Source organism: Panthera tigris, chromosome B4 (genome assembly GCF_018350195.1).
Source record: "Panthera tigris isolate Pti1 chromosome B4, P.tigris_Pti1_mat1.1, whole genome shotgun sequence".
Taxonomy (NCBI): Eukaryota; Metazoa; Chordata; class Mammalia; order Carnivora; family Felidae; genus Panthera; species Panthera tigris.
The window spans coordinates 41,707,730-41,733,002 of NC_056666.1; the positions used below are offsets into that span (position 1 = coordinate 41,707,730).

Below are 25,273 nucleotides of genomic sequence, written 5' to 3' on the forward strand. Positions count from 1 at the left end.
CATGGATACAGCCCTCATGATTTTCCCTATCCTCAGCCACTTGAGGATTGACTCCCAGGAGAGAAAGCTGACCAGAATTTGAGCCCCGCAAGTCTCAGGATGACTTTCTAACCTTGTCTGGCTGATACATCTCTACTGTCTCATAGCCCATGTCCCTCTGGGTTGGTTCTGTTCTTCATACCTTTGTACTTAAGTCTGAATGCCTATGTATTATGCAGTTTCCTTGGCCCAAGACTTGTAGATGAGGAATTCACTTCTCTAACCAACCCCAAAATGTATTCACCTACTCTAAATAGTCTGTCTTCAGAAACTCACTCATGGAGGTCCCATTCTGCCACCAACTGTTAAATCCTTTCCTCTGTGCCAATGCCTGGGAAAAGAAAAACTTTTTACTTTGACATGTCACTGTCATATACCATTGTCCATGACATGTCACTTCTAATTGCCAAGCCAGAATCATGAATATTTACCTGTGTTTGTTGTTGTTGTTTTTTCTCCTAGGATCTGTGCGTCTAGCTGGTGGGGATGGACCCTGCTCAGGGCAGGTAGAAGTGCATTCTGGAAAAGACTGGACTCTAGTATCTGATGGGAACTTTACATTCTTCACTGCCCAGATCATCTGTGCAGAGCTGGGGTGTGGCAAAGCTGTGTCTTTCTTGGGAGATGTGTCCTTCAGGGAGTCAGATAGACAAGTGTGGCCTGAAGAATTCCAGTGTAAGGGGGATGAACCTGAGCTCCACTTCTGCCCTAGAGTGTGCTGTCCAGGAGGTGCTTGCCACCGTAGGGCTGTTCAAGTTTCCTGTTCAGGTGAGATGCAGAGCAGGACTTCAACCTCGCTGCATACTCTGCTGGGGTAAGAAAAACATGAGATCTCACCGAAACCCTGTCTTCTCTTACTAGCATACACAGAAGTCCGGCTCATGAAAAATGGCACCTCTCAGTGTGAGGGACAAGTGGAGATGAATATTACTGGACATTGGAAAGCCCTCTGTGCCTCACACTGGAATATGGCAAATGCCAATGTTGTTTGTCAACAGCTTGGCTGTGGAGTTGCTATCTCTGCTCCAAAAGGAGCATACTTTGTGGAAGGAGGTGATCAGATTTGGAAAGCTCGATTTCACTGCTCGGGGGCTGAGTCTTTCTTGTGGAATTGTCCTATGACTGCCCTGGGCATTCCTGATTGTGCTCATGGAAACACAGCCTCTGTGATCTGCTCAGGTAAGAGAGAGGGAAGGGCTAACTGCTACTCAGGATGCTCTTTGAGTGAAATGTCCCTATGAGCAAAGAGTGTGGAAAAATTATTTTAAAAGTGAGAAAACCCATGATAAAATATGGTTCTTTTCATTGCTATTTGCCTTTAGGTCAAGGCAAGGAATTTAAGAGGGATATCTGTTAAAATTAACACACTGTTGGGACGCCTGGGTGGCTCAGTCGATTGAGTGTTTGACTTTCGCTCAGGTCATGATCTCGAAGTTCGCTGGTTCGAGCCTCATTGGTCTCTGTGCTAAAAGTGTGGAGCCTGCTTCAGATTCTCTCTTCCCCTTTCTCTCTGATTTCCCTGCTAGTGCGCTGTCTCTCTCTCTCTCAAAAAATAAACATTAAAAAAACTTAAATTAACACTATTATTTAAATACATCTGAGTATTTACAGAGAAAGTATGTAAGTAGTAAGTGTGTAGCTCGATGAGTCATAATAACATGAACGCTGTGTAACCCCAATCCAGATCAACAAAGAGATCATTAGCACCCCAAAAGCCACATTCATACCCTAACAATCACTATCCCTGCCCTCCTACCTGAAGAAAACCAGTCCCCTAACTTCTATGCTATAGGATAGTTTTTCTATTTTGAGCCTCATATAAAATCATATAGTATGTTTCATTTTGTGTCTAACTTCTTTGATTCCATACTATGTTTGTGATTCATGCATGAGTTATTTATAGCAGTGCTTCCTTCATTTTTTATTGTAAAGCGTTCCATTGATTGACCATGTGACCAGGTATTGATCCGTCAACTGATGGTGGAGTTTTGATTTATTTCCAGTTCTTAATTATTGCAAATAGTGATGTTACAGATAATTGTGACAGTGACTTGTGGTGCAAATATGTATGTATTTATTTTGGGTGTTTAACTCTTGCCTTTTTATTTTTGCTCTTTTAATGGTGTTTATTGATAAGCCAAGTTCTTAACTTTAACAAGGTTTAGTGTGTCAACTTTCTTTTTTTGGCACACGATGCTTCTTATATCCTTTTATTAAAAAAATTTTTAAATGTTCATTTATTTTGAGAGAGACAGAGTGCGAGCGGTAGAGAGGCAGAGAGAGAGGGAGACACATGATCCGAAGCAGGCGCCAGGCTCTGAAGCTCTCAGCACAGCGCCTGATGTGGGGCTCGAATTCATGAACCATGAGATCATGACCTGAGCTGAAGTCGGATGCTTAACCCGCCTGAGCTACCCAGGTGCCCCTTCTTATGTCCTTTTAAAGAGAACTTTAAAGATCCTGAAGATATTCCTCTATGGTATTTATAGAACTTTAGTTACCTTTATTTCACATATAATTGTATGGTCCTAGAATTGATTTTCATGTGTGATAGGGGTCAAATTTCATATTTTTATCAGGATACCCAACAGACTCAGACTCCTTCCCTGAAAAGACACTTTTCCCCACTGCAGGGCCTCCTTTGTCATAATGAGTCTACGCATGTCTGAGTCTTTTTCTGGACTCCATTCTCTTCTATTGTATCCTTGTTTATTCTGGCATTAATACCCCCATTCCATAATTATTGTAGCTTTGTAGTATGTCTTCATACGTGGTAAAGTTACTCCTTTAACTTCATTGTTTTTCTTCTCAAGTGTGTGGATCATTTGTGGTCTTTTCCATATATATTTTATTTTAAAAAATGTTTATTTTTGAGAGAGAGAGAGGGCATGCATAAGTAGGGGAGGGGCAGAGAGAGAGAGAGAGAGACAGAGAGAGTGAGCAGGGGGTGGGAGAGAGAATCCCAAGCAGGCTCCACGCTCAGCATGGACCCCAATGGGTGGCTTGATCTCATGAACCGTGAGATCATGACCTGAGCCAAAATCAACAGTTGGACACTCAACCAACTGAGCCATCCAGGAGTCCCTTCCATATAAACTTTTAAAATTAGCTTGTCATTTTCCACCAAAAAATAGCTTGATGATCGAGTCCAACATGGTGACATGTGAAGTTGCTAAACTCACCACCTCCCACGTATACATTTTTCCAATTCTCATAAATGAGGTAGGAGTTATCCTCTCTCTCTTTTTAATTATTTGGAAGATTGAGTGTTAATTCTCTTTTTTTCTGATGTATTAAACTTTTTAGTTTTAACTGAACACAAACTTAAAGAAAAGTTGCAAGAACCATAAATGTAAAAATCTGGGACATTGGAAGAAAGGTGAATTGCAGACCATTTCTCTATAGGGATGCAGAATTCATGAAGAAAATGTTAGCAAGTTGAATCCAGAGATGTACAAAAATGAATGCACCACAACCAAACAGAGTTTTCCCAGAAATGCAAAGTTAGTGTAAAATATACCAACTAACAAAACTAAACAAAAAAGGAACCATGTAATCTTTTCATCAGATGTGGAAAAGGCATTTGAAAAGATTTGAGAACAATGCATGAGAACATCTCCTAGCATATTGAAAATAGAAGGAACTTTCTTCAGTCTACAAAGGCCTCATAAAAAAAATCTGGTGCAAATGTCACACTTAATGGTGAAATATTGAAATATTTTTCCCTCAGATGAGAGAGATGATATTAATATCTATCACCATTGTTACCCAACAGTTTACTAGAGCACAAAAAATTTTTAAGTATAAGAATTAGAAAGGAAGAAACAAAACAATTATTTATAGACTGCATGATTGCAAGAAAACCCAAGAGAATCTACAGTTAGATTATTTGAAGTTATAGTCTAACTATAACATTGCTAAGTACAAGCCCATGCACAAAATATATGCAAAAAATAATTTTCTTAATAAATAGTATCAATAAGTAGAAAATAGATAAAAAGCTGTACTACTCACAAAAAGATCAAAACATAAAATACTGGGGAGAAAAGCTAATCAAAGACATAAAAGATCTTCAAGAGAAATTAAAGATGTAAACAATGGACAGACACACCATATAAATGAGTTGAAAATATTAAATATTGTCAAAGTTGGTTACCTCAAAATTCATCTGTAGATTAAATCCCACCTCAATCAAAATGTAATCCTGTTTTTTTTTTTAAGCAAAAATATTTTAAAATTTCGGCTTTCCTGAGGTGTCACTGACAAAATTGTAAGACATTTGAAAGGTACAATACGGTGACTGGATATGCATATACATTGTGAGACGATTCCCCCATTCTAGTTAATTAATACAGCTTCAGCCTCACACATTTATCTTTTTGTGTGTGTGTGAGAACATTTAAGTTCAACTCTTACAGCAAATTTCAATTATACAATATGGTGTTATCAGCTGTCGTCACCGTGTTATGCATTAGACTCTCAGAACTTATTCATCTTATAACTGGAAGTCTGTACGTTTTTATAAAACTCTCCCTATTTCCTTCACCCCACGCCCCCTGGCAACAGCTTTTCTATTCGATATTTCTATGATTTTGATTGTTTTTAGATTCCACATAAAAATGATATCATGCACTTACCCATCTTTCTCTTTCCGACTTATTCCATTTAGCATAATGCCCTCACTATCCATCCCCGGTGTCCCAAATGACAGAATTTCCTTCTTTCTCATGGTTGAATAATATTACATTATATATATGACGCATCTTCTTTATCCATTCATCTCTTGATCAATTAGCATTGTTATAATTCTATTATCTAGTTCACAAGCCTTATTCAGAACTTCACAACTGTCCCAAATACATACTTCGCGGCAAAAAAAGAGGTGAGGTAATATGCTACATTCAGTTGTCATACCCCTTAGTCTTCTCTAATAAAGGACACTTCCTGAATCTCACTTTGTATTTCATGACATTGACTTATTTTTTAGAGAGACAGAGCATGAGCAGGGTGGAGGGGCAGAAGGAAAGCGAGAGTCTTTTAAGCAGGTTCCATGCTCAGCATGGAGCGCAAAACGAGGCTCGATCCCATGTACTGTGAGATCGTGACCCGAGTCGAAATCAAGGGTCAGACGCTCAACCGACTGAGTCACCCAGGCGCCCCATGACACTGACATCTTTTTAAAGAATACAAGCCAGTTATTAGGTAGAATCTCCTTCCAATTTGAGTTGTGGCCATAGTCAGGAGAATGAAATATTGTACAAGCATGGTAAATTGATATTAGATTCCATCCTGCATAAGTGCAAATTGGATTTGTCTTTTTTCAAAGTAGAGATTATTTTACCATGTTGACAGTGATTTAAAAATATTAAGATATTTGATGTTAGCGGTAGGTATGGGGTAGTAGAAAAATACAGTTTAGTAGAAGAGCAAAAGACTACAAAATTCCTGGAAGATAATCTGGCAATATATATCTTAGTATATCCTATACATCTTTTAGATGCATTTGTTTTAAATAAAATTTTTAAAAAGTTTATTTATTTTTGATGGGGGATGGCAGGGACAGAGAGAGGAAGAGAGAGAATCCCAAGCAGGATCCATGCTGTCAGTGGAGACCCCGATGCGGGTCTTGATCTCATGAAGTAAGATCATGACCTGAGCTGAAATCAAGAGTCCCACACGTAACCAACTGAACCACCCAGGCGCCCCCACAAACATTTCATTCGTGGTAATTTAAACTCCTCGTCAGGTAACTCCAACAACTGGATACCCTGTACATTTCTTTCCAATGCCTCTTTTATCCTCCTGGATTTTTGTCAAATCTCTTCTCTTTTATTCCCCGTTATTATTATTTTTAGATTTTAATTTTTCTAATGTAATCTCTACCCCAGTGTGGGGCTCCAACTCATGACCCCAAGACCAAGAGTCTCATGCTCTACTGGCTGAACCAGCCAGGTGCCCCTCTGCCTGGGCATTTTTGATTGGCAGACATCGTAGATGAAACATTATAGAAATCCTTCAGAAAGGATTTTACTTTGCTTCCTCCTGGCACCTGTTTATGGCCAGATCATCTTATTTAAAGGAATTGCATAATTAGATGCTGTGCAGCTATCCCGGTGAGGAGTAGTCTACTTTTAGTTCAGTTTTCTTTCTATGGTTCAAGGGCTCTGGTTAATAGGGTGCCTCCTCCTTGGCTGACCCTCAATTATTCTTTTATTCCCAGAGCCCTGTGAGTCTGGCAAAACCTGTGCTGAACCTTTCCGCATCTTCGCTAGAGTCTTGGAATTGACAAAGGCCTCGAGGGGAAGTGGCTCACCTCCGGCCGTCTTTTCTCTTAGAGCTTGGCTCCCCAAATTCTCACTGCCTTGGTAGATCTTCAACGCTTTCAAGCAGTACTGATATATTGCCACTTATTTTTTTTAAGTTTATTTATTTATTAGGAGAGAGAGAGAGAGACAGCGTGAGTGGGGGAGGGGCCGAGAGAGAGGAGAGAGAATCCCAAGGAGGCTCAGTGCCGCCAGCGCAGAGCCCAATGAGGGGCTTGAACCCATCAACAGTGAGATCATGACCTCAGCCAAAACCTAAGGGTAGGACATTTAACCGACTGAGCCACGCAGGTGCCCCGATACATTCCCACATTTTACAATTCATGCTTAGTGCCTCACTTGGCTTGAAAGACAAATCTTGGCCTTGTCAGAAGCAGGAAGTGAATTCTACAATTATGATAACATTACTGTCACGTAACAGCTTTCATCTCAGACCCCGGCCCCCGGTTCCATATTTAGTTTAAGTCAGCTTCCTGTTCTCCAACCCTAGTAACCCTCTGACCTTGCTGTTTCTGCAGGAAACCAGACCCAGGTACTGCCCCAGTGTGACGACTCTGTGTCTGAGCCGGCGGCCTCTGCGGGCTCACGGGAGAGTGCTCCCAACTGCTCAGGTGAGGGGGGTCCCACCGGACCAGAAAGCCCTTCCGGTTTCCTGTTCGATGCCCCAGTGGCCTGATTCTCCCCTCAGATCACAGACAGCTCCGCCTGGTGGACGGAGGCGGTCCCTGCGCTGGCAGAGTGGAGATCCGCTACCAGGACTCCTGGGGCACCGTCTGTGATGACAGCTGGGACCTGAACGACGCCCACGTGGTGTGCAGACAGCTGGGCTGCGGCGAGGCCCTCAATGCCACGGTCTCTGCTCACTTCGGGGCGGGATCAGACTCTATCTGGCTGGACGACGTGAACTGTACAGGAAAGGAGTCTCACATTTGGGAGTGCCCCGCCCGGGGGTGGGGGCAGCACGACTGCAGGCACAAGGAAGACGCCGGGGTCATCTGCTCAGGTCCGCCCGCACCCCGTCTGCAGGTTGGGCGAGGAGGTGGGGGGCTCTGCAGGAGGGGAGGCTGAGCCCTGAGGGGGTGTTGCTGAAAGGGCCAGAGGAGAAGAAAGCTTCCTGCCCCAGTGCCGGGCTTTCTAGCAGATGTGAAGATTAGATGCTTTCTTTTCCTCCTGTGGCAGCTGGGGTTGAGGTCCTTCCTTCCCTCCTTCTCAGACCTCCTGACAGCTATTTCCTACAGTTTCCATTCGAAAGCAGGGCCCGCTCTTCAGTTTTCCGTGGCGGCAAAGTCTTGAGGTCCCATTGCTGTTGAAATGCATGACCACACCGTTAGTGGTAGAAACCACACAAATTTATTAAATTAAAAAACAATTTTTTTTAACATTTATTCATTTTTGAGAGTGAGAGAGACAGAGCGCGAGTGGGGAGGGGCAAAGAGAGACACACACACACACACACACACACACAGAATCCAAGCAGGCTCCAGGCTCCGACCTGTCAGCACAGAGCCCGACGCGGGGCTCGATCTCCCGGACCGCGAGATCATGACCTGAGCCGAAGTTGGACGCTCAACCGAGTGAGCCACCCAGGCGCCCCACAAATTTATGAATTTAGAGTTTTGTTTGTTAGAAGTCTACCAAGGGTCTCGCTGGGCTCCAACCAACGTGTCAGCAGGGCAGCATTCTTTCTGGAGGCTCTAGGGGAGATTCCTTTTCTCCATCTTTGCTAGTTTCTTAAGGCCGTGTGCATTCCCTGGCTGGTAGTTAGCTCCCTTTCTTTTTCTTCAGGCTGACCACGTTGCTCCCTCTGAGCATTCTTCCCATTCTTCCATAGTCACGTTTCCCTCTGACTGAAGCTGGAAAAGTCTTCCCGGTTTTAAGGATGTGATTGGATTTGGGCTCACCTGCTTAACCCACACTATTCCACTATGGTTATATTCCACATATTCCATTATGGTTAATGTCACCATCCCAAGGTCCTTAACTTGATCACATCTGTGAAGTCTCTTTTGCCATGTAAGGTAACATATTTACACAACATCTTTGAGGGGGCATTATTCTGCCAGCATTCCACTTCCCACACTCTCTTTCCCAGACTCTGTTAGAAGTTTTGTCAGGAAGCAGGATTCAGCTTGCCCTCCGTGGAGAGTGCCCTCTCTGTTCATAGTCCATTGCGTCATTGTGGTGGAAATAGAAAGACAGACACAAACAGACAAAAGCAGGTAGAAGGCAGACAGATTTCAGCCTTGTCATCCCGTGGGTGCTTCCTCAGCAGAGTCAGCCATGAATGTTCACCATCCCTGGCATGGAGAGAAAAAAAAAAAATCAAGAGCATTTGAGTGGAATGTTTACTGTGGACTGTTTCCCCCTCTCTCTCCTTTCGATGTAGACTTCCTGAACCTCAGGATGGTGAGCGAGGACCAGGAGTGTGCCGGGTGGCTGGAAGTTTTCTACAACGGGACCTGGGGCAGTGTCTGCCACAGCCCCATGACAACCATGACCTTGTCCATCATCTGTAGACAGCTTGGCTGTGGAGACAATGGGACCCTCAACTCTTCCGTAGTTCCCAGGGAGGGTTCTAGACTTCGGTGGGTGGATCACATCCAGTGTCGGAAAACCGATTTCTCTCTCTGGCAATGTCCTTCTGGCCCGTGGAAACACAGATCATGCTCTGCAAAAGAGGAAGCTTATATCTCGTGTGCAGGTAACTTAATGTTTCTATGTGTCCATCCCAGTCCTGCAGGATGTTGTTAGTGAGATTTTATGTCTTGGAATCTAAGGGATGGGTTCAGTATGAGACTACAAAATGAAGTTTGGATGATTATTTGATTCACATGTTCCAATGTTGTTTTGAAGGAAAAAATAAGGAAACCTGTGCCAATAGGAGTTTACATGAAAGGTACCAGAAAGAATAAATAATACCCTGATAAACTTTCTAAGCAATTGCTAATTAATTAGTAACAGTAATTAGGAATAGCCCAACAGGATAAAGTAAAATCAATCCTGATTGTTTTTTTTTAAGAGAGAGAGAGAGAGAGAGAGAATGGGTGTGTGTGCCTGTGTGAGTGGGAGAAGGGCAGAGGCAGAGGGAAGAGAATCTTAAGCAAGCTCCATGCTAAGCCCCGACTCAGGGCTCTATCCCACAACTGTGAGATCATGATCTGAGCCGAAATCAAGAATTGGATGCTTAAACTACTGAGCCATCCAGACACTTCCTGATTGATTTGTTTCTTGAGCTGATGGTATTTTACTCTGGAATGCATGGACACCAGTCAGACTAGTTTTTCAGTCAGTCTGTTGGTAGATAGTAATTGAGTGCCTTGTAGGCACAAATTTATACTGCGTACAGGAGGATGGAGAAGAGAAGAAAATGTAGTCTCCGCCATCACGGAGCTTACAATCCAGCGTTGAAAACTCTTGTTCGACAGAAATTTCATGAAGAGCTAGAAAGTGCCATGGAAGTGTGGAATTGGGGTAAGAGAAGAACTCATACTTAGATGGAATCCTGAAGGCTGAGTAAGAGTATGTCAAAGGAAGAAAGTGGAGAGATCACTTGGGTCAGTGTAGGTACTGAGGTGGGAGGAAACATGGTGTCTTTGAGGCACTGAGAAAAATCCCATCAGGACCAGAGCAGAAAAGAGGGAGGGAGAGCGGTACAGGGTGACCTTGGAGAGCGGTACAGAACCAGAGACCTCTCTGAGGCAGGGCCCAGGAAGACATTCCTGTTTGAGAGGAATTTGCTTATCTTCTTGGCTGCTGCATCCTGGGGAACTGAGAGGTCAGTGACCTCATGCCCCCATGTCTTTCTGCTTGAATTTAGCTCTTCTCAGAGGCCGTAGAATCCCAGTCTTCATGGCTGATCCTGTATCCTCTGGGCCTTTCATTGACTACCATGTACTTAATCCGTCCCCTTCACCCCGCTCTCCTGAAATGTTCTGCAGAGCCTGCTGGAATTTGGAGCCCGACATCTTCAAACTCCCTTATGCCCTCAATGTTCCCTTCACTTTCACGTTGTGATCAAAACCCGACTTTTCCCTGGGAACACTGATTTGCCTGTCACCTGGAGGCTCTTTGTTTCTCTCTCAAAACACTCTTTTCTCTGGGCTGGGACTTGGAGGAGGTATGCTCCTGGCTCGCAGGTGTCACTTTCAACAACTCCTCTTCTGTCTGTCTTCTCAACACCCAACTGCTGGAAATTCACGCCACAAGACAACACCGCCCACTGCTCGCGCTTGTTGCTGTCATCATCCTAACCTTCTGGCCACTTCCCCTTGTCCACCGAAGACTGCAGCATCACGCTCACCAAGTTGTTCATCTCTGTCTTACTCCTGGAACCAGTGGGGGGGTCCTTCAATGCCCTTAAACACAACCAAGACATCACCCTGGCCTCGCAGTTCGTTGACTTCCTCATTTTCAGGCACCTTTCCTTCCAGCCTATCTCTGCCTATGCAAACACTACTGACCACCAATAACTGTATACCTGGAAATCTTGATTTCTGTATTCCAGTCTCTGGCCAGTGCCTCTTAAACTTACGGCTCCTAACCTAGAATGCTCCATTTCAAATCATTTCTCGTCCTCCTGGAGATGCCCAGTCTTTCCCCTTATCCATTTTTCTTACTTTTCTAGTCTTCTCCATGTCTGCACATTTTTTTTTTCTTAGCCAAACGAGATAATATGATCCAGCATTGTAACCATTCGCCTTTAACTTATTCAACTCCCTCGCCTCCTCTTTGTCAACCTCACCTGGCAAACTCCAGATCTGGTTAGAGTACTCCTTGTCTGCACTTGACTAACGGGAAGGTGGGAAAATGGCCCACAGTCGTGGCGCCAGTCTACTCTGGAACTCACGGACAGTCTCTAGTGGGCATTCCCCAGTGTCCCCGGAGTCCTCCAATATGTGGGCTCGCCCTATCTTTAAAATTATATTTTACATGTTTTCTGCTCTCCACACGTTGTCAACCCCTGGATCCCCACCATCTGTTCTCAAGTCATGATCTTGTCTCTTACCTCGCTAAGAAATTAGAACAGTCAGCTGTGAACCCCTCATCTCCCTTTTACCAAATCTACTCACTTGTGGTCTCTGTGCGCACTCTCTGCTTGTTTGGCTTCCTGGCTCAGTGGCCTCAGTCCTTACCTTAGGCCAGGTCTTCTGCTCAGGCTGTGGGGCCTAATGGCACTTGTCAAAGTCTTCACTTCCGTTATGCCCTCTTCCTTGTACCATCAACTTCCTCCCTGTCTCCTGGTTTATTCTCATCAATGTATATATGGGCTTGAGTATCTCACATCTTGAAAAATACCTGCGGAGTTTTCCTTGACTCCAGTTCCCTTACTAGCTGCTGCCCATCCCTCTTCTCGCCCCTCCTCAGCCAAGTTTCTAAAAGGACAGTCAGTGGGGCGCCTGGGTGGCTCAGTCGGTTGAGCGCCTGACTTCGGCTCAGGTCAGGATCTCACGGTCCGTGAGTTCGAGCCCTGCGTCGGGCTCTGGGCTGACAGCTCGGAGCCTGGAGCCTGCTTCGGATTCCGTGGCTCCCTCTGTCTGCCCCTCCACTGCTTGCAGTCTGTCTCTTGCATTGTCTCAAAAGTAAATAAACATTAAAAAAAACCACGTAAAACGACGGTCAGTAATCACTCATTGTCTTCACAATTTTCTGTCTTTTACTGGTCTAAACTCATCCCAGTTAAGTGGTAGGGTCCACCATTCCTCCGAATTGGTAAGGTAATGAAATGTAGTAAACTTTTCTGTCTTCATTACTCATGACCGTTTGGCAGCATTCAACAGGCTGACTTCTCTTTCCTTCTCATTTAAAAAAAGAATTTTTTTTCTTAACGTTTATTTATTACTGAGAGAGAGAGACAGAGCATGAGCAGGGGAGGGGCAGAGAGAGGAGGAGACACAGAATCTGAAGCAGGCTCCAGGCTCCAAGCTGTCAGCACAGAGCCCGACGCGGGGCTCGAACTCACAAACCGCGAGATCATGACCTGAGCCAAAGACAGACGCTCCACTGACTGAGTCACCCAGGCACCCCTCTTTCCTTCTCGTTTTTAACCCCTCCTGACAGTCACTCTACCTCATTGATCGTTGTTCCAATTCTGCCTCATTGCTGTTCTTATGCTTACAGGGTTGTAACTCCTGTGCTCAGCCTCTAGATCTTGGAGACTCTCAGGGCTCAGTATCAGACTGTCTATCCTTCTTAGCTATACTCCCTCCCTAAGGCGCATGGCCCAAACAGCATCTCTGCACTGACAATTTTCAAATATATACCATCACAGCTGATCTCTGTCCTTAATACAAACTCATATAGTCCTTTGCTACCTGACATCTCCACTTGAGTATCAGTGGGCTGCTCAAATTTAGTCTAAAGCAGAATATTTGAGTCCACCTTCTCAATTCCTGCTCCTGATTTTTCCTCCCCACGGTATTCCCCATTTCAGTTAACATCGCTACGATTACTCAGTTACTTAAGCTCAGTATATAGGAGTCAGCCTTAATTTCTCTACTTCCCTCACCCTCTACTTCCCATATGATAGCAAGTTCTGCTGACTCTGCCTGTAAATATATCCTCAGTGCTTCTATACCTTCCATTGTCACTATCATCTTTGTGCCTTATCATCTGTCAGAGAGAAGTTTAAAAAATTAGCGTTTATCCTGTCTCTTGCTTATAAACCTCCAGGGGCTTCATGTTGAACTTAAAGTAAAACTCAGAGTTCCTATACTGATTGACAAAGCTATATATGATCTGTTCCCTACCCATCACTCAGTCTTTTTCTGGGAACACTCTTCCACTCAGTCGGTACATATATTGACTCTCTTTGTGTCCCTGAAATAGCCAGGCCTGCGGGAAGTAAGGGAAGGCAGGCTGGCCATCCTTTAATGCCTTGGTATTCTTTTACCAGGCAGATGGCACTGTTCATCCGAAGACCTCACACTAGCTGTTCTCTCTGCTTTGCTTACTTGTCAACTTCTCATCATTCAGTTTTCTAAAAATGTTTATTCATTTTTGAGAGACGGAGACAGAGTGTGAGCTGGGGGGGGGGGGACGGGCAGAGAGAGAGGGAGACACAGAATGCGAAGCAGGCTCCAGGCTGTCAGTGCAAAGCCCAATGCGGGGCTCAAGCCCGCGAACTGTGAGATCATGACCTGAGCCACCCAGGTGCCCCTCCTCATTCAGTTTTTACATTAGATGTCATTTCCTTGCTGAGACATCCCCTTCACAATTTAAATGCTTTACCTCTCCCAAAATTCTTTATGACCTACTTCTGATAGTCTGTGTGTGTGTGTGTGTGTGTGTCTGTGTGCGCATGTGTGTATGCACAAGTCTGTATTTTATTTGTTGTGGAACGTGGAGAGTGATAAACAAGTAGACAGATAAAACAATTTCAGGCGGTGTTAAAGGCTATGATTTGGTCAACGTCTCAGTAACTCAGCCCATTAGATTAATTCCGAAGACTGTTATTTTCCCTTGCCACTTGGACTGAACCCAGGACTTCAGATCATCTTGTTTGGGGGCAAGATCTCTCCCAGCTGTCCCTGACCTAGCGCTTCCCCATTGTCTGCTTCTGCAGGAATGAGACCCAGGAGCTGTCCAGCAGCTGCCCCCTGCACAGGTACATCAGTCCCTCCTGCCTCCCCTGCTGGCTCCTGCCTTCCCACCAGGGGCGGTAACTGAAGGTGCTGCTGCTTTTTCAGACCAAGAGAAGCTCCGACTCAGGGGAGGAGACACCGAGTGCTCAGGGCGAGTGGAGGTTTGGCACGATGGCTCCTGGGGCACAGTGTGTGATGACTCCTGGAGCCTGGCAGAGGCCGAGGTGGTGTGTCAGCAGCTGGGCTGTGGCTCTGCCCTGGATGCCCTGCAGAGGGCGGCATTTGGCCCGGGAAATGGGAGCATCTGGCTGGATGAGGTGAAGTGCAGGGGCAGGGAGTCCTCCCTGTGGGATTGTGCTGCCAATCCCTGGGGACAGAGCGACTGCAAGCACGAGGAGGATGCTGGAGTGAGGTGCTCTGGTGAGCGGTTCTGGTTGAGCTGGGGCAGGGGTGGGCCAACGGGGTGGGCCAGGGTTGTCCTCGGAAGTTTGCATTCTGAAAGCATCGAGGTGCTGTGAGTCCCGGATGGAGGGGTGGGGGAGGACTCCACATTGATGTTGTGGTAATCGAGGGGTGATTTCAGGGACTAAGGTGGGGAAAATGGACGGCCCTGCACTCTGGCCAATTCCTGTACTGTTTTTCCCTCTAGGTAAAAGAAAACCATTGCTGTCTTCTATAGCAGGTACAGTGCCGCAGTATTCAGATTCTGGGGACTTGTTCTGTGGAATCTGACAGAATTAGCCAACTCAGGAAAAGAAAGATACTGAGGAGCCATTGGCTGGTGGGGAAGTCTTAGGGCATTTTCCTTGGGGAAGCTTTCCCTTCGTTGGCCCATTGCGCCAGAAGTTTCTCTTGCCCTGGGGCCAAGGCAGGCTGGTTCCCGTGCTGCAGGATCTCAGGATTTCCCATTTGTCTGTTGAGTGTCACTGCTCAGAGGCAAGATGCCTATTCCAGGAGCTGCTTGATGCTCTGGTCTGGTGAAGCCCAAAGAAAGGGAGCTGCATTTGTGTGGCTTGGTGCTCAGAGGCTGTTGCAGCAGGGAAGCTCTCTGATAATCCTAGCGCTCCCTTGGACCTCACTGGAGTGGAGTTGAATTTATCTCAGGACAAGGCTTGGAGTGCCCACCAGGGTCGTGGTCAGTCCTGTTATGTCTGAGTCTGGGACTTCCTCATCCTGGGCACCTCTGGAAATGCTAAAGGAGTTTCCCGAGGCCCCTGCCCTTCTCCAAATTCTATTGGTTTTATTCTCTTTAGGGACCAGACCAGGCCCAAATCCTGTCCGTGGCATCTTCTCCCTGTCTGAGATGCTCTGCTTCATCCTGGGGGCCCTTCTCTTCCTGGTCCTTATCATCCTGGTAACTCAGCTGTACAGATGGAGAGCAGCGAGCAGAGGTGGGCTACAGGGAGTACTGGGTAACATGGAAAGTGTGTGGAAGCAGGAGATGGGGCCAGGCATGAGGGGTGGGGAAGACCGTGTTTGAAAAACTCCAGCTGCTCTACGTTGAACTGTAAAGGCTGAATCTATAGAGGCTTTGAGAGTTGGAGTGTGAACCCTCGTAAGTCATGGCTTCTATGTGAGACAGGAAGGGATAGGAGCTGAGCTGTGGACACAGGGTAGGCAAGGGAGAAGGTGCAGATATGGTGCATGGGGTTGGAGACTATGAAGGCATCCTGGCAGCCCCGAGGGCTTCTCCACCTGTGAGCCTTGGGAAGAACGATTAGCCTGTTGGTTCAGGGATGAACTCAGGTGGCGATCTCTCACTTGCTGGTGGTTTGCTCAGCCTTATCCAGTTTCGAAGATGCTCTCAGTGAGGCTGTGTACGAGGAGATCGATCATCTTGTGACAATGAAGGAAGATCTGCTGGGCGGCACTGGTGTGTATCCCTACTTTGCTTTCCTGGGACTTCTGGTCCCTGCTGTCTGCGAGCCACGTCTTGTCAGAACGTGCCAGACCCCATACGTGCCCCAGGCTCACAGAAGCAGCCCCTCCAAAGGCTGCAGGATGAGCCCCTCCTGAGCCCCTGTGAATGCTGAGCCTTCTCTTTATTCTACGGGAGGCTCGCCCACTCCAGCATTTCTTTTCAGCCTTACCACAGGTCCCACGGGCGTGAGAAAGCATGTTCTGCTTGTTTTGTGATGTTTGTCTCCACATTAGCGTCCCTGTCAGAGGACTCAGTGACTACCCTGTCATATTACACTGGGGATGGTGAGGAAGACAGTGACTTTAAATCTGCTCCAGGTAGTACGGGTGAATCTGCCTTGGCTGGATATTAGGGGCAGGAGGCTTTCCCTCCTAGAGATGGGATCCAAGAGGGACCATCTGCCTTTGACTAGGATTAGAGAGGTCTCTTCTCTCCTCCTTCTCTGGTTGCTCTGAACATGCCTCACGTTGAGGCCGGGCTCTCTGTGTTCAACACCATCCTCATTCAGTCACAACTCACACACACTGTTTTGAAAAATATCGTCTGGAAAGTATAACTGACAAAATATTTAGTAATCCATTGGTGTAAGAGTTTCTCTGAAATATGTAGTTTTAATAAGGGAATATTGAGGTGTTTGGATCATTTTTCTGGCTTACGGACACATCAAAGTGAAATATATGACCTTGGATGAGACCTGTTAAAACAGGGAGTGGGTAGTTAGTGCCTCTACTTTAGCAGCCTTCAGAATCTCTGCAGCAGAAGGATTTCAGGTATTTCCTAGGCCGACCCATTTACTGTGGTTTCATCTGACCCCCTTGTCTGCTCTTAAAACCCCAGCTCAGGGGACTGACACTCCTGCTGAGGATTATGATAATGCTGAAGAGGTACCGGTGCCTGAGGCTCTTCCTGACTCTTGGATGAGCGAGGGGGACGTGCCCCCCGAGGAGAATGGGATGCTGGCCTCTCAGATAGGTGAGTGGGGTTAGCTGATCTCCTGTAATCTTTTGTCTCTGTTCTGGAAAGGGTGAATTTGAGATCCTCATTGCCCGCCCTTCCTGTAGATTCAAAATCTGGATGACCTCATATCCTTCAACCATCTTCCTTTCTTTAGTGCTGGCACATTCCTTGGGGAGGGAGGAATCACTCTGTGTTCTTGGTATCGGAGTCTCCATAACTTTGTCTTTCATGTGCTTGCATTAAGACTTATAGATTAACTTACCAAATCCAAAAATAGAGCAACTGTTCTAATAACATTGTTGTACTGTCTCATATGTGAAAGGCATTTAGAGATGTAAGAAATATTGGAATACTGGAATTTTTGAGGCATTTTGATCATTTGAGATGCTCTGTAATCATATGTTAGCCCTAATATGTACAAAGTCTATGATATATGGTGGCCTTGAATATTAAAGCCATGGTGATGGAGTATAGAGACTGGATTTGTGGGCAGTTGTCTGTGGATAACTGGAGCCAATCTGCTCCAGACATTTCAATGGTCAAATGAAGACATTCATTCTCCAGAGAAGAGTATTTTTCCATCTGAAGGCCCATGTGATTCCTGGAGAGGTGGCATTTATGGAAGGAAGGATCCTGTGATTGTTTCTATGGGCATCTGGGGACACAAGAGCAGAGTTGAACCTCCAGTGAGGACCTGAGATTTCTCCTAGGTCTCCTGTCCTTTTCCTTCTGAATTCAGACCTGTACATTGTGAGAGGAGAAATTTTCATGTCCCTTCTTATGATTTTCACCATTCTTGGGCCATCCATTTGCTGAGAAACATGTCTTCAGAGAGCCCCTGTGTTGGCCATAGATCTGTGATAACAGCATTTCCCAGATAAGCTGAAGCCCCAGAAACCCATATGGACTGGATTCTGATACGATAACCTTGATATATTTTTGCTATAACTAATATTAAATTGTCTGAGCTTCCTTGAGCATTACTGGGTCTCCAGGGATGCTTTGTCATCACTACTTACTTAACTTGCTTCCACCGTGGGGCACTGTCCTATCACTTTGTCACAGTTCCAGTCAAACTTCTCTTTACTGTTTCAGGCTCTTCTCTGCAGTTCTCTGAAGAGGTAGCTGGTCCTGGGAAAGAAGATAGTCCCTGGCTGCTCCAGGGGGAAGAGGGTGACCTGGGGTATGATGACGTTGAATTAAATGCCCCTTGAACATCTACCATGGTTTTCACCTGATGTTGCATTAAAAATGAGATAAGGCCTAAGATATTCTAATTGCCTGTATTTCAATAGAGTAGTGCTGCCCTATAATGGCATTATATGGAAATTACTTAAAATGAAATGTTCTGAATAAAGTACTTTTTGCTTTGATGATAATTTAGCAAGTTTCATGTTGATTCAGTTTCTCCCAAAGGAAATACAAGGTGAATAAACTGACCTGTTTTCTCATTTCCTCTATAGGCTACTCAAGGCATTACTTTGCCCAGGCTCTCAAATGTTCCAGGTCTCTCTTTCTTAGACAGGGGGCTCTAAACTTGGTCCATACTCATACCTTCGTTCTTACCAAGCCCAACCTATTATACTTAATTGATGGCTCTGGATGTTGTTGGGGGGCGGCGGTCCAACCTACACTCACTTTTGCAATCTTCATAATTTTTGGCAGGACATGGGGATTGGAAGATGCTCAAGGATTCTCCTGGTGCAATATACATGGCCATTTGCCATAGGAAAATGATGAATTCAATGATGGAATAAAGTATGCCCACCAAGATTATTATATTTTACTTCTGATGCATGATGTCAACAAAGGCCAAATAGAAAGCTGGCTACTATAAGTTTTCAGTTTCCCTTAGTTTTTCAGTTTCCACTAACATGTTCACATAAGAAGTCATAATTTTTGAGAGATTTGACATTCAACCCAGGACCAAGGATTGAATTCTTTCAAATCTTGAACTCCATTGTAGGGAAGGTGGAGTTCTGCTAGATAATGAGGATGGAGATCAATACTTGTGCACTTTTCTTGATATCCCACCTGGCTTCATAGTCTTCCCACTACTTTCCAGATCATTTAGAATCCTTAAGGCCTGCCTCAGTGCTCTGCTCACCATCTGCAGAGCTGAATCACTGGGATGATGAGGACTGGGGAAAGAAGGTCCCCTAGGTTGGTATAGAGGATCCCAGGTAGGGAAAAAATGCCAGGGAAAGGAGCTGAACCTGAATTGTTGTCTGAGGAGAAAAAAGGGCCATGAGATTTTAGAGAAGGCCATAAGCCCAGGAGAATCCCCCTTATCCCAGTCATCTCCTGAGTCCTCAAGACCATGAAATCACCGTTCAGATACAGTGGATTTGTCTGAATCCCAAGATGTGATCGACCTAGGTCCTGCCCTGAGCTGTGTCAACTCTCTTCTGAATCTGGTTCTAAGGGAATTTTATAAAATTGAAGCCAGTAAATCTTTGGAGCATTGCAGCTGTCACAACTTAATAGGACTATGAACACCTTATCATTAGGCCTTTCCTATACTGAAATGGTCAATTTTCCCAGAAATATGTAGATTCCATAGTGCAGGTCCCTAAAAATATGGGTGTCTCCTCTTTGACATAGTTCAGGACAGAAGAACCACTTACTTCCATGAATGGGGGAGAATGGTTGTCCTCACACCTGGAAAGAAGAGAAGGAGAATGGGATCACTGTATTGACTTGGCCTGGAAAAGCCATAGGCTACACCTACATCAGAGTCCTATTGTTCTCTCCCAGATCCCAGGTCAAGCAAGAGCCTCTCCTGTATTTGTACTGAGCCAGGGCACAATACCAAGTTAGTACAGGAAGTACTTTTGGATACAAACTCACATGTCCTTGGATCCTCACCCAATACCCTGGTCCTTCTACTTAACCAGAGCGCCTCATTCCAGCATTGTTTCCTGCTTGCAGTCGCTCTGTCCCCAGGGATTGGCAGCACAATCCCACAGGGAGGACTCCCTGCCCCTGCACTTCACCTCATCCAGCCAGATGCTCCCATTTCCCGGGCCAAATGCCGCCCTCTGCAGGGCATCCAGGGCAGAGCCACAGCCCAGCTGCTGACACACCACCTCGGCCTCTGCCAGGCTCCAGGAGTCATCACACACTGTGCCCCAGGAGCCATCGTGCCAAACCTCCACTCGCCCTGAGCACTCGGTGTCTCCTCCCCTGAGTCGGAGCTTCTCTTGGTCTGAAAAAGCAGCAGCACCTTCAGTTACCGCCCCTGGTGGGAAGGCAGGAGCCAGCAGGGGAGGCAGGAGGGACTGATGTACCTGTGCAGGGGGCAGCTGCTGGACAGCTCCTGGGTCTCATTCCTGCAGAAGCAGACAATGGGGAAGCGCTAGGTCAGGGACAGCTGGGAGAGATCTTGCCCCCAAACAAGATGATCTGAAGTCCTGGGTTCAGTCCAAGTGGCAAGGGAAAATAACAGTCTTCGGAATTAATCTAATGGGCTGAGTTACTGAGACGTTGACCAAATCATAGCCTTTAACACCGCCTGAAATTGTTTTATCTGTCTACTTGTTTATCACTCTCCACGTTCCACAACAAATAAAATACAGACTTGTGCATACACACATGCGCACGCACACACACAAACACACACAAACTCTATGAGAAGAAAGACTCTGCATGCCTTATTCACCTCTGTGTTTCTGCTGTTAGGACAGTGCCTGGCACGTTCTTCAACAGCATGCATTGAGAACCTTTTCTAAATACTATCTATAGGGGCTTGATAAATATGTATTGAATGAATGGATGAATAAAGTCCAGTAAAATATGATTCTTTTAAATTCTTGTTAATCAGCAAAATAACAAAGGAAATGTAAATTAATGGTAATGGTTTGTGGTCATAAATATTGCATCTTAAGAAGTAATTAGTTCAGGGGCGCCTGGGTGGCTTAGTCGTTTGAGCATCTGACATCGGCTCAGGTCATGATCTCACGGTCTGTGAGTTTGAGCCCTGCGTCCGGCTCTGTGCTGACAGCTTGGAGCCTGAAGCCTGCTTCAGATTCTATGTCTTCCTCTCTCTGCCCGTCCCCCGCTCATGCTCTGTCTTTCTCTGTGTCAAAAATAAATAAATAAATAAATAAACATAATTTTTTTTAATTTGAAGAAGTAATTCATAAATTCATATATCACATATCTAAAATATTCTTATTTGGTGCAATTGATATAACACGATTACATACAGTAAAATAAACTGAGATGTAATAAGGTTTTGAATGTTCTCTAGTGAAACTATACAATTATTTATAGAAAAATAAAATTGATTAAAAGTAATTGTGGTATGAAGAATGGCATTTGAAGCATTGCATTAAAGACAGAAATCCTAAAGGTAGAGGATTATAAATTTGATCACACAACAGCCCCTTAACACATGCATAACCCCAAATACATTAATATGCAAAAATGGGGGAAATATTTAGAAAATATGTAAGACAAATAGTAAATGATGTCAGTTTATAAAGAATTCCTATAAGTCAGGGCACCTGGGTGACTCAGTTGGTTACGCATCTAACTTTAGCTCAGGTCCTGATCTCTCAGTTTGCAGGTTCAAGCCCCGCATAGGGCTCTGTGCTGACAGCTCGGAGCCTGGAGCCTGCTTTAGAGTCTGTGTCTCCTTCTCTCTCTGCCCCTCCCTTGCTGTGGTCTGTCTCTCTCTGTCTCCCAAAAATAAAAGTTAAGAAAAAATTTAAAGAATTCCTATAAGTAAACACTAAAATGAAAAACATTCTAAAGGAAAAATAGAAATGTTATGACAGACATTTTAAGGTTACAGTATAAGATAATATTTTGGTGTATAGGATAAATATGGATAAAAACATGATATAATGCACTTATGGCAAAGTTATGAAGAAAATAATGCTCTCAGTTAATGTTGAAAATCAAAGCTACTGATAGCTATTTTGATGGCTATTAGACAATATATATCAGAGGCTTCAGAATAGTTATCTTGAGGAAATAATAATGGCTTTTCTATTCGGTCAATGTAGATGTTCATAAAAATTTCATCACAGTATTGTAATTGAAAACATAAATATACAACAAATGGGATTAGAAAAATAAGTTATGATTCAGTAATACAGTGTAATACCGGCAACAATACAAATGACATAGAAGATATTTTAATTGACAGAAAGAAATTTAAAATATATCATTAAGGGACTCCTTAATGCTTACTTAACGCTTTACTCAGTCGGTAAAGCGTCCAACTTCGGCTCAGGTCATGATCTTGCAGTTTGTGAGTTCCAGTGCTGCATTGGTCTCTGTGCTGAGAGCTCAGAGCATGGAACCTGCTTCAGATTCTGTGTGTGTGTGTGTGTGTGTGTGTGTGTGCGTGTGTGTGTGTGTGTCTCTCTCTCTGCCCCTCACCCACTTGTGCTCTGTCTCTCTCAAAAATACATAAACCTTAAAAAATAAAAAAAATATTGTTAGTTTTGAAAGTGTATATAAAATTGTGTACTTTATGATCCAATTATGAGTGTGAGTGTGTGTGTGTATGCATGTACACACACGTGTGTAGAGACTGAGATGTGCCCTCTATTAGAGCAGAGATTTAGTGTTCAGAAAGAATCTAAAGGGAGCTGGCAGACCCTGACTTGTCCTGTACGTGGCGGGTTTGGGGAATATTTGATGACCTTTGACACCATGATACCAAAGTTGAAGTGTCACAAGTAGATGGGGTAAACTCATGTGAACCGAATGCTTTAACATGCGAACATGCTCCGTAAAAACATGATTCTAAAAAAGTTCTCCCTGCAAAAAAATGCGCTTGACTGACGACATGGGATTTCTTCTTAGCCTAATGAGAAAGGCATTCGTTGTTCTCGGGGCTGGAGAGGCCAACCTGGAATCCGAGCACCAATTGTACATTTCATCGTGAGAGTCTACCTCAACCCCTAAAAGCCTGCAAAGCCTACAGAAGGACAACCATCATTAGCATATGGCCCAAACCTGAGGAACTGGAAGTTCCAAGAAATACAACAAGGAAATGAGGAGCAGAACCTCTCGCTCCTGTTTGGAGGCATAGACTTACCCAAAGAAGAGAGACAGAGACTTGTGGTTGGAGGGGTTTGGAACAGGAGGAAAAAGGGTGAGAGAAAGGATAGAGAGTTGAGGGACATTGCTACAGCAGCCAGGGACCAAGGCGCACATCTAGAAGAGCTGGCTCTCCGGCCATGTGACTAGATTGTTCTTTCGGAAGCTCAAGCACTGATATCTTGTATTCTCCTCAGTCAGGGGCTCAGTGGAGACAAGATTTCATATGGGATCCGGGGGAACTACAAGGGACAAAATTTCCCAAAGCATGTTCTAAGCACAGCATTTTTCCTAAAGAGTGAATCCACTAGGACGTCCCCAAACAAGCTTGAATACCTCACTAGGGCAGGGAAAAATTAACCAAAGAGACACATCCTGAAGTCTCTAAGACTAGCCCTCTTCTGCCTTCAATGTTAATGTCAGTCCACCTAAGGGCACCTACATTTGACATCACTTTTCTCTGCTGCACAGTGAGGTTGCAGAATGATCAAGAGTTAAGAAGGGAAAACATCAGGGTCGCCTGGGTAGCTAGTTGGTTAATCATTTGACTCTCGATTTCAGCTCAGGTCATGATCTCATGGTTCGCGAGATAGAGCCTATTTGGGATTCTCTCTCTCCCCCTCTCTCTGCCCTTCCCCCATTTGCACGCTCATGCTCTCGCTCTCAAGATAAATAAATAAACCTTAAAAAAAAGCAAAAAAACATAACAGGCAGGAAGACACAGTTCTGCCAAGAACCCAATGCTGGGGAAAGACCACAGTAAATAAGAAAAACAGCTGAGCTGTAGGTGTGTGGGGAAGAAAAAGAAAGTCAAAGTCAGGCTTACCTTGCAAGTGCGGGGTTATCTGGGGGTGTAATTATAGTTCATATTGGGAGGATTTTATTTTACTTGTTTTTAGTTTATTTATTTATTGATTTTGAGAGAGAATGAGAGAGAGGAGGGGAGAGACTCCCAAACAAGCTCTGTGCTGACAGCACAGAGCCCTCTGTGGGCTTGAACCCTGACCTGAGCTGAAACCAAGAATCAGATGCTCAACTGACTGAGCTGCCCAGGCACCCCGGGAGGACTTTATAGGCAGAAAGGTTTCTATATCTGCCCTATCATATACACATACATATGTATCCTCATCACCACCGCCACCTTCACCACCAAATCCAGCAATCTGGCTTAGACAATGTGAGTTCTATGGAGTATTATCTACAAGAATTGACTTTCAGCAGGCAGACATGTTTCTTTCTGCTTACGCATTTAGCCTTCTCCTCCTCTTCAGACTCCCCTTCACCTGATTCCTCCACCCCACTCCCCAACCCCTGTCTGACACAGAAGCCCATAGTCTAAAGGGTAACAGAGTATAGGAAGGATAGATCAGAGATCCAGCCTGACGTAGCCTCTCAGCCACAATCCACTACGGGATACTTTGGAAGTGATTTGACATTCACTGAGCTTTTCGGTGTTGTGGGGGCTGATTCAGAAAACCAACTTCATATGTCTGGAACATCCCACTGCTGAACTTGAAAAACAGAGTCTCTCCCCCACAGGAGAAAAACCAACATTCATTGTTACTAAAGGTCACATTTGGTCAAAACCAAACGGTCAGTAAAAAGGCATTGTCTTTACAACCCCAGAGATAGCTCTCCAGATTCTTTGAGCTAATCTAATATCTCTGCTGATTTTAAGAATTGAGGCTATGCTAACCTTGAGCACTCACTAGGATACTGAATAGGAGAAAAGCAATTCCCTGGAGAAAGCAGACTCAGTTCATGGTTTTTCAGATCCTCATGCCTTCAGGTAATAGCCTTAGCTTCTTCAAACCATACAAGGGACTCTCCTGGTCCCTAATGGGTCTCCTACAGCAGGAAGGGAATTATATAGTCCCATCCCTGGCTTCACTATTTTCTGGGAACCAACAGAAATCCTGTTTAACATCTCCTCTGCCATCAGAGACTATATAAAAAGTAAACTTTCTGAAATACAAACACTGATTACATGCTGACTCTTAAATATCTCCTTATATGAGCTACAAGGTTTCCTGACATTAGGTCTCATTTTGTCTCCAAAGCTCCTATAAAAAAGTTCTATCAAAAAATATATGCTGTTCATGGGGAGCCTGGGTGGCTCAGTTGGCTGAGCGACCGACTTCTGCTCAGGTCATGATCTCACAGTTTGTGAGTTCGAGCCCCGCATCGGGCTCTGCGTTGACAGCTCAGAGCCTGGAGCCTCCTTCAGCTTCTATGTCTCCCCCTCTCACTCTACCCCTCCCCTGCTCACACTCTGTGTCTCTCTGTCTCTCAATGTTAAATAAATGTTAAAAAAATATGCTGTTCTTTTCTCCATCCCCAGAGTCTGACTCAATGGCTGGTTCAGTTCAGCCGGTGTTATTGACAGTCAGATACAC

General features: G+C 44.8%; 2 protein-coding genes across 2 annotated transcripts; one reads left to right on the forward strand and one right to left on the reverse strand.

The window, feature by feature from the left end:
• Nucleotides 1-499: 499 nt before the first annotated feature.
• Nucleotides 500-18,121, forward strand: LOC102953909 (antigen WC1.1-like). The gene is made up of 12 exons (XM_042991704.1): nt 500-807; nt 901-1,218; nt 6,881-6,973; nt 7,051-7,365; nt 8,749-9,063; nt 13,924-13,965; nt 14,048-14,362; nt 14,592-14,624; nt 15,196-15,333; nt 15,723-15,815; nt 16,701-16,835; nt 17,916-18,121. The coding sequence occupies exons 2-12, from the start codon at nt 921-923 to the stop codon at nt 18,032-18,034; spliced, it is 1,896 nt and encodes a 631-aa protein (XP_042847638.1). The 5' UTR covers nt 500-807; nt 901-920; the 3' UTR covers nt 18,035-18,121.
• Nucleotides 18,122-19,645: 1,524 nt separating this feature from the next.
• Nucleotides 19,646-20,323, reverse strand: LOC122240289 (antigen WC1.1-like). The gene is made up of 2 exons (XM_042991706.1): nt 20,111-20,323; nt 19,646-20,028 (listed from the first exon to the last, which is right to left on the reverse strand). The coding sequence occupies exons 1-2, from the start codon at nt 20,148-20,150 to the stop codon at nt 19,724-19,726; spliced, it is 345 nt and encodes a 114-aa protein (XP_042847640.1). The 5' UTR covers nt 20,151-20,323; the 3' UTR covers nt 19,646-19,723.
• Nucleotides 20,324-25,273: the final 4,950 nt, after the last annotated feature.